Source organism: Melanostigma gelatinosum, assembly GCF_949748355.1.
Source record: "Melanostigma gelatinosum genome assembly, chromosome: 21".
Taxonomy (NCBI): domain Eukaryota; kingdom Metazoa; phylum Chordata; class Actinopteri; order Perciformes; family Zoarcidae; genus Melanostigma; species Melanostigma gelatinosum.
This window is the reverse complement of record NC_136654.1, coordinates 17,713,874-17,723,029: the sequence shown is the minus strand read 5'-3', so window position 1 is coordinate 17,723,029 and position 9,156 is coordinate 17,713,874. Positions and strand designations below refer to the sequence as shown.

Below are 9,156 nucleotides of genomic sequence, written 5' to 3'. Positions count from 1 at the left end.
ACATATATGGAGGAGTTCCACAGTGCTGTGTGAATATTATGACATGTACAACGAACAATTTCTCAAACTCGAGCGTACAACAAATTGAAACCATTAAACATCCGTCCCACAATGTGTGACAGAGGAAAACGCCATCGTTTCCATCACGGGGGAAATCCTGGTTCATGTTCTCTTCACACGAAGATATTGAAAGCGACATCATCCTCACTAGTCAACCCTCGAGATCGCTGCCGGGACAACAAGAATATCCTTTCAAAGCCGGGAGCTGGCAGACGAGATTCCTCAGGATACATTCAACACGCAACACGCCACTGTATCGACATGCAGCAGTTTGTTAAACTAATCCCGTGGCACACACAAAGACACATCACTGTAGGACGCTGGAATGATACGAGCAATGATTGATTCCTATGTTTTACACTCTGCTCTGAGACAGAAATAGGGCGAGAGTTTGGCAGATTTGTTTTTTATAAATGAATGTGCTGCAGGCACCAGTGGCGTCCCATTCTCCCGTTATTTAAGTGCCTCCCGTGTGGATTCCTGTGCCATGACACAGGTTTTTTGTATCTCTCTGAGGCCGCAGCAGCTCAGGCTCCATCAGCATGACTGATCTCATTTATCTCAGTCGCATCCAAAGAGGCCCGGGGTGTAGGGATGTGGAGCTTCAATAGCAGCACTGCCAGTGCAAAAAGCACAGATCATTGAGCTGGGCACGATACGGCAGCGGGGGACTCACATGTGTGAAAAAACAGTATGTATTCAGGATTTCTCAATATGGGGAAGTCCGGGGTAGCAGGAGGTGTATGGTGCTTCATATTGGGATAAACAAAACCTCCAATGCACTGCATCATCGTGTGTGGACTGGATTCAATATTAGTTTGTCAATATTTCCTGCTGGGATGTCAACCAAACAGCAATATACTGTAGCAACAAACATATGGCATATTATAGTCAAACAAATGGGACTTCACGCTGAATTACGGGATGTTTATTCGTTCTCTCGGAGGGATAATTTGCCTGCAAATAGTGTCATAACAAAATGAAATCTTCACATTTTGAAGTGGACTTGAACCAAGAAGCCAGACATGATACCCAGTGATATTTAGTGACTTAAATTATAGATGAAAATCACAAGGAATATTATCTGAAGATGACAAGCGCACATCCACAGGAAACAAGCTGCACGAAGATATTTATTTGTACGCTGCTGACGCCTTTCACAGAAAGCTCATTCTGTTCATGCGAGAGCAGACTCATCATCATCTCATGACATTCGTCTCTGTAGCCCCAATTACCGTGACATTTTGTTCCTGTGCTTGTAATTGATTTCTCCTTCAATTTATTAATATAGCCTATGGAGCGCCTGGAGCACAACGCTAGTTATCTGGAGCCCACCAGGAGCTTAATCTCCTCAAATGAGTGGAATTAACAAGAGTGCTCAAGTAACATATTGATTACAGAATCGATGTGTGTTTCTTTGCACCGTGCTCAAGTGATTTCTGTAAAATGCAACAGCATTCAGTAAGTGGGTGGCTTTTTCAATCATTTTGGCTTCAATCTTAATTTCAATAGGGTCTGTTTTGATTGATAGCGTGTAAATCTTTAACCTTTCAAAGCAAGAAGGAATTCCAAAGAAACGGATCACTGTGTTCCACCACCTCCAGGTTTTTATTGATAAAGCTTATATTGTGTTCTTCCAGGTCAGACCTTAAGCTTGTTGCACTGCTAGGGAATGAATCAGAGCATGAAGGGATTTTTTTTTTTTTTTTTTTAAATCATGGTGCAAATTTGTGATTTGTGACATTGAGCTCTATAAATAAATTTGACTTGACGTGATATTCTTTCCAGCTGTAGATTGGAGTTCCTGCAGTTGATTTAGAGGGAAGCGATAGTTTCGTACATTCAGTGCAGATGTGCTGAGATCAGACAGTCGAGCTAACAAGAGGAAATGGGAGCAAGTGCATAATATATTCCCATGATCCTCATCACAGGGCAACGAGAGGATCTGCTTATTATGTTGTATCCCTCCTCGTAGCATGTTGTGCAATTAAGGCAAAGTCCGAGGAATCCGGATGAATGTTAATCCGTTGTGTGTGATATTTCTGATGATATACATTTTAAATCAATATATCACATTTCTTTAAAAAAAAAGAAAAGACGAATGCTTTCATCTATAAGTTTACCAAGGAACCACTCTCAGTCTTCTGAATAGATTTCCATTTTTATACACGCATAATCGTACAGATACTTTTCCGCATCTTTCTTCAAAAGTATGTATTATTGTGAGCTTTGACATCATTTCATATGTTCTTGCATACACATCCTCTTGTCTTTGTCAGTGTGCCATTTGAAAGCAACGTGTGTCAGTGAAATGAGGTGTCAGTGTAAAAATAAGTAAACAAGCCATGAATAAGTATACTCTCACGAATGCTAAATATCTCAGTCATCAGAGGTTCATTAGGATCGTTTTCATGCAAACATGCATTCGGCACCTCAAAGTAAAAGACAGACAGAGCAGCTGAAACATGAATAACACACCTCGTTAAAAGTAAGCAAACAGACATATTCTGTTGTTTTTGTCTTTAAGATCTTAAATTATAGATAAATATATATATATATATTTGTTTTACAGTAGAGGATGTCTACACGCACGACAACATGTATACATACCACCACAGGTGAATCAGTCGTCCATATCAGCGCACATCAGTGTGGTTTAATGAATCTCTGCTTCAGCAAACTCAGCGGGTTAGTTTGAGTGCAGTGGGATGAACGTTGCAGATGTCGAACCAGTGCCGATCCACCTCCTTGTGCGGCAGCAGGCCATTCCGTGGCAGAAAGGGCCGGCGCCAGCGATCGCGGCTTCCCAACACCTGCCAGAAGCGCGAGCCCTTGAGGAGGAAGACGGCATTGTGGGTGTAGGAGAAGTACGACGCATCGATGTGGCCATCTGGATGGTCTCCGCTCACCACTGGAGGGAAAACATCTCGGATGTTTTCGGGGAAGCCTCTTGCCAAGCTGTTGGCTTCCACGTCAAATGCATACACCTGTTTGAACAGATGATTGGTTTCTTTCTTATATAGAAATCAAGTCAATTACAACACGCAAACAAATCACAGAAGGAAGTGCAGCAGGCTTCTTTGCATGAATATGTTTTTGGTAATTTGATCAACACAACTTTAGAGATTATTAACAGATTTGACAGAGTTTATTGTGAGTTGATATCGATGTAACTGATGATGCTGAATGTGAAGATGATATTGTCTCATATTGATTGCAGGCAACTGAATTGAATTGAGTTAAAATCATATTGTGGCAGACTTTGTGATACCAGAAAATATCGTATCGTTGTCCATAATTGATATAATATTGAATCTTTGTGGTGTTTATACCACTATAATATTGCAGGGCTCGCCTTAGTTGATATTCTCGGACAAATTTGCAATTAACCACATTACCAAAACACACATGGGGCTTTTTTTTTTTTGGTGCCTGAGGGTCTGTGACACCACTAACTAAAGAAATAAATCCCTGTGATTTCTACGCACCTCCCCCGTTATCGTGTGCTAACGAGATGAAGATAAGGATTCAATTCTTACAAGAGTGTTTTTGAAGAAGTAGATGCGAGAGTCCCTCCTGTCATAGAAGGCCGTGTCAATGGGACCGAACACCCCTGGGAAAGCCTCAGAGATTAACCTGGGATAGCGGTGGCCTTCAGCGTCCTGTCTGAACGCCTGGTCGTTCTCATTGTCATACCTCCAGAACTGAGCACCTGTGCACCAACAAAAACACCATTCACCAAATACTTTACAGGAATATCTTTGGAGATATGCTATGAAAATGGTTTGTAGGCGAGTGCTGCTTTTTTTTGGGGGCCTACCTTTAAAGAAGTAAACAGCATCTATTTTTCGGGACCACACATGCACGTACGCATCCACTCCGTCCATGGGAATTCCACGCCAGCCAGCCTGCAGGGCAACTGGATCTCCGAAGCGCGTTCGGTTATTTCTGTTCTCATACAGCCAGTACCAGCCGGCTCTTATGAAATAGGTGTTAAAGCGGATGACCACCTCCCCGTAGGGTGTCTTCTCCTTTCTGATCCAGTCAAAGGCCGTGTTGAATCGACCCTTACAGCCCCCTGAGTCCAAACACAAGCACATTGAAGAAAACTTATTCCTTTGTGTCAATCTATTACTGCAAGTATGTAAATAAAACGGAATCTATTTCTGTCCTGCTCTGTGTGTGTACGTATCCACTGGATGGAGCTGTAACCGTGTACCATAGAGGTGCTGTATGGCCTTCCTGTCCGTCCAGTCCATCTCAAAGCCTGACTCCTGGGGCAGGTAGCTGGGCTGCATTATAGAGCCAGCTCTGTAGATGTGGGGGAGACCCAGAACGTGGCCGATCTCATGAACTGCTACCTAACAAATAGGAAATTTAAAAAAAACGTGTTATTATTCTTTTCCATTACACATCTGATGATTCCCTTTATCGTGCTTACTTTGAGGAGACTGATCCCGCTGCCAGCATTGGGAGCGGTGAAATGTTCGTCGTCATCAAAGTGTATATCACCCAGGAACCAGGCGTGGGCAAATTCTTGACCAGTGCCATCAAACCTCTGGTTGCAACCCAGATGCCTTCCTGAGTGAAATATAGCATGAGTTGAAAAAAACAAGAGTGCGCTGGTTTCTGATCAGTAGATAGATGTTACTTGACATGAGCAGGTCGAGTGAAACAATGGAAATATGTAATGATTAGCATATGTGTTGGGTCAGACCTACCTGTGCCAAAGCCCAGCCTGATATCAATATCCTCCAGTGGAGAACGCGTATTCTCCACAAACTCCAGGGGAGACACCTCGCTCCACATCCTGAAGGCCAGCCTGAAGATGTACCTCTGCTCTTCAACTGACAGCTGACTGCTGTATCCTTCTCCTATCAGCCTCCATTTCAGCACCCTCTTGGAAAAGGCCATGTGACCGCTTTCACTCAAGTCTCTCCTGTGCCTGCTTTTGGACACCAGAGCGGCGAGGTGACGTTTCCTGCGTCGCACTGCTTTCGCGCCGGTACTCGCCATTCGACCGCCCGCGTTGATATTGTGTGAGCCGTTTAGAGAAGTGCTGTTTAAAATGCCATCGTACAAGTGAAAGTTGTCTGTGTAATTCATGCCGGTGTCATTGGAAAAGCCTGTGAGAACACTTTCTGTGTCATTGACATTGAATATGTCATCTTCAAAGGGGTTAGCGGTAAAAGAAGCAGTGTTGTTGGCGTCAGTCGCGTTCAGAGTGTCACCTGCACTGCTTTCGGCAACGAAGGCGCTGCTGTTCTCAGGTGTTACGGGGGCGTCCAGGTCGATCTCCTTGTCAGGGACTCCACACCTCGGTTTGTTCATTGCCACCTTGGTGGCCTCATCAAACACACCTGTGGCAGGCAGACCCGACACCCTCTGAAACTCTTTAAGAGCTGAAACAAACACTTGGCTCTCGGTTAGACCGTCGTGGTCGCCATCCTGTGGAGCATCCCTTGAGTGATGCGAGGTTCCTTCCTGGATCATGTCTTGAAGGTCACCCAGGAAGTCATTGTGAAAAGAGGTGTCGGAATCCTCAAACTGGACCTCCTCCCAGTTCACTGGCGTAATGAATCCATATCTAGAGAGAAATAGCTGGAACAAGACATGGGTTACATTATATGATTTACAACAGTCGATCTTAAAATGTCTAATCTAAAAGATGCTGAAGCTTGACAAAGGAGAGAGCATTTGGAAAAAAGTAATTTACCTCTGCTGTGTATTTGTTTGTTATAACCTCAGCTTGGTGAGAAGTAAGGGTCTGCACATCAGAATGATCCCGGTTATGGAAAAGTTTCTCTGCATCAACTGAGCAAATGCTCGTCCAAAAAAGCAAAATCATCAGCTGGATAGAAGTCAGCATCGTGGCGTCGGTTCACTCGGGTATCTGTATACGAGTAAGTACGAAGCCACAGTGCTTTATAGGCAGATGCTGAGTTTCTCCACACCCCTCTAAAGGTGCGACTCTTTGGAGGTATCCCACCTTCCTCGGCTTTGTGTGAAAAGTAAACCTGTCTTTACTGTCTCCAGTCACTGAATTGTATGGACGTGCGATACACGCTCCACTGGTTTTAAATGGACTGCTGTTGACCTGTGGAAAGAGGTTAAAGCCTTCACTTTCATGTGGACAATAGCAGTTTAGGACAGCCATGACTTCTGCCAACACCTGTTTTGAACCGGACACACACACACACACACACACACACACACACACACACACACACACACACACACACACACTTGAGTGTTTTACAATGAATAACCACAAACCAAACCTTCCATCATCACATTGACAAGCGTTTATTTTCAAAAACAAAAGTCAGATGGACTTTCTTGAGCATGCTTAACATAAATATTACAATTACATTCACTTACATTCTTGAGGCTCTTCTGGCAGAAAAAGCCGTTTTTTTTCTCAGTGCAATTTAGCTGATGTACATATAAATCTGGTAAAAGCAAAGCAGACAAATGACAATTCATATAAATACTACAGAATATACAAAGAGAGAAGATAAAGTGGATGGGTTTAGGAGCTGTGGCTGGTTACTGGAGAGCTTTGGCCATCGCTGCTGCCAGGTGCTCAGCTGTCGGCTTTTCTGCAGTACAGCTGACACACAGGCCCTCTGCCATCATAGCGTCTTGTGTCGTTGGCCCGATGGCTGCAAACTGGAAACAAAGAAGTTTAAGTGACTGTCACAAGCACCGAATATCTGTTAAGTACTGCAGATTCATGCATTGTTTTATGTGCGAGGAGGCTTCACCTTTATTTGAGTCAGCTGTTCACCCGACAGCCTCCGTACCACCTCTAAGCAAAACTTCACTCCCGATGGACTGAAGAAAGCGACGCTGGCTGGAGCGCCCTGCAAATGCACAGACGAATGAAGAATTGCGACGTTTAGAAAAGCCTTCGCTCTAAAATGCAGAAGGAGTGGGGCTTCACCTGCTCTGTGAAATAGTTCTTTAGATTTTTCTCCAGGTCTGGATGTTCAGCTGTTTGATAGACAGTCAGCATCTCCAGGGCCACCCCTGGAAACAAAGAAAGAGATCCCCCGCAGGGATAAAGGTAGCACAATTATTATTTTATAATTAGTGTAGCCCCAGTGGGACTTTTGTCACCTTGAGTCTAAATCTTGAGATCTTACCATTTCCCCTTAAAGCCGTGGGCAACACTTCTCTTTTGATCGAGCCACAGGGGAAGAAAAGTGGTGGAATATTTGTGTCCTCTCCTATGAAAATGAAGAGAATTAAGTGTAAGGTCATATTAGTTAGCAGACGAATTGTAAAGGTCCCATTAAAGTGAACGGTGAAGAATGTGGGAGTATGAAGTCACATCGTACGTTCGAGGATAAGACGCGACAGGACATCTGCTGTCCCCGTGTCCTCGCCCAAAGGGTTCAGACCCAGATTCCGTACTGTGCAGGGAATAAACAACAACACGTCACTGAATAATTTCACAAATTCAGCTCAACTGCTTCAATTACTAAATACACAAGTAACTGACAACAAAGAGATCAAGTGTCACTAAAGAAAGAAGGCAAAGCACACGTCAGGCAGGTGCTGCAGCTTGCAGCAAACTGTCACTTGTGTACAACCTATTTCCAAATGACTGAGGGCAGTAACATCACCTCACACCTCTGTCAGCACCAGGTGCCTGCCACACTCTGCTAGAATTAGCATGAACACAGCAAAGGTTCATAAAAAGTACGAGTATAATTTTCATACGTGACAATAACTCACCTAATGCAGCAGTTGCCTTCCCAACCACATAGATGGACTTGCTGTTCCACTTGTCTTTCACGGAGCTGCTCCATTCTGAAATGACAATTAAGGAAAAAGATGACATTTAATCAAGGAAGTGGTTTCAAATGTCAGTGAGCAGTCAAGAAACACAGCACACAGAACTCACATTTAACCAAACACATGCTTTCAGAGGATTAATCAATGAGGTACAGGGTGCAACAATTATATTCATTTTAAAATGCAATTCCTTTGTATATTCTCACCTTCCCTTCTTTCTTCTGCTTCTAAGCACATCTTCACAGCCTCCACTGCTCTCGGACTGGTAAATATAAGACCTCCATGCTTTTCTGGTTGGAAAAGCTGAAGAAAAAAAAACTGACAAATGATACAAAAAGCAACACATATGCACATGAATGATTCAAATACGAATGCAATACTGTAATAATGGAATGTACCTTATCTGACAAGGTGTTTAATGACACAAACTTAAAAGACAGCACAGGAATCAGGGTTGCTTTATGTCCATGTGATGCCAGCTCCTGTGGAAAGAAAACAAGAACTTCCTGTCAATAGTATCTGTGAAATGCAAAGCAGTACTGACAACTGCAGCAAATACATATCTGAACACAGTCCTAACATGTGCTTTTACCTTAATGTAGGGATCAGGTCCAGTCTCTCCATCTCTAGGCTCTTTGAGAAGCAGCACATGCATCTTGACAAGGCTTTAAAAAGCTGGATCAATCAAATAAACAAGGAATAATTCAACAGATCAAACCAGGGTGAAATATGAATGCTGCTGTCTAAAATACAGCCAAAGCAAGACACTCAAAACTGCAAAAGGACTGAGGACAGTGGGTGTGAAGGCACAGCAAGCTACACCCTATAACTGTCACATGCAACCTGCCGATAACGATACTGTTAAGTCACGATTATTGGGCTGCACACGAGGAGAAAATGAGAAGCAATAATGTCACACTTTCTCTTTGGGTGGGTGTATTACATGTTGCATTAGCTAGTAGTAATGTGGCTAGTGTCTTCTTCTGTTATTGTTTACATTAGCAAGGCGTCCTGAATGACAGTTTAGCTTAGCTAGTAACCGTCCGCTTATCATAACCTGTCCGCCATGCCTTGTGATAATAAGCGGTCAATCTATCTCGCTTGTATAGTACAATGATGCGAATTACTACGGATACTGAAAAAAAGACAAGATATTACACGATATTCATGTACCTTGAGTTGTCGCTACCGCTGAGTGCACAACAACTTTCAGCCATGGCGAAGAAGGGGAGACATTACATTAAATATTTGACTAACTTTTAAAAAGTCATGTAAATTCTGCAACATTATTAT

The 9,156-nt window shown here is 43.2% G+C and overlaps 2 protein-coding genes across 2 annotated transcripts; both read right to left on the bottom strand.

Moving 5' to 3' along the window:
• Nucleotides 1–2,461: 2,461 nt before the first annotated feature.
• On the bottom strand, nucleotides 2,462–5,929 carry mmp21 (matrix metallopeptidase 21; the record flags this gene model as incomplete). Its single annotated transcript, XM_079293743.1, has 7 exons — nucleotides 2,462–3,047; nucleotides 3,600–3,772; nucleotides 3,881–4,138; nucleotides 4,280–4,421; nucleotides 4,502–4,641; nucleotides 4,782–5,661; nucleotides 5,777–5,929. 7 exons carry the CDS (start codon nucleotides 5,927–5,929, stop codon nucleotides 2,742–2,744), a joined length of 2,052 nt encoding a protein of 683 aa, XP_079149869.1. The 3' UTR covers nucleotides 2,462–2,741.
• Nucleotides 5,930–6,370: 441 nt separating this feature from the next.
• Nucleotides 6,371–9,076, bottom strand: uros (uroporphyrinogen III synthase). Its single transcript, XM_079293373.1, has 10 exons — nucleotides 9,037–9,076; nucleotides 8,456–8,538; nucleotides 8,262–8,345; nucleotides 8,070–8,166; nucleotides 7,804–7,878; nucleotides 7,404–7,478; nucleotides 7,209–7,292; nucleotides 7,007–7,092; nucleotides 6,828–6,926; nucleotides 6,371–6,732 (listed from the first exon to the last, which is right to left on the bottom strand). Exons 2-10 carry the CDS (start codon nucleotides 8,516–8,518, stop codon nucleotides 6,610–6,612), a joined length of 786 nt encoding a protein of 261 aa, XP_079149499.1. The 5' UTR covers nucleotides 8,519–8,538; nucleotides 9,037–9,076; the 3' UTR covers nucleotides 6,371–6,609.
• Nucleotides 9,077–9,156: the final 80 nt, after the last annotated feature.

Bases quoted from the DNA above. Each gene is read 5' to 3' on its own strand.
- uros (XM_079293373.1), bottom strand. From the start codon at position 8,518: ATGCATGTGCTGCTTCTCAAAGAGCCTAGAGATGGAGAGACTGGACCT. The intron at 8,346-8,455 runs GTAAAAGCACAT...TTCTTTCCACAG, and splicing joins GACCTGATCCCTACATTAAG to GAGCTGGCATCACATGGACA. The intron at 7,879-8,069 runs GTGAGAATATAC...TTGTCATTTCAG, and splicing joins AGCAGAAGAAAGAAGGGAAG to AATGGAGCAGCTCCGTGAAA.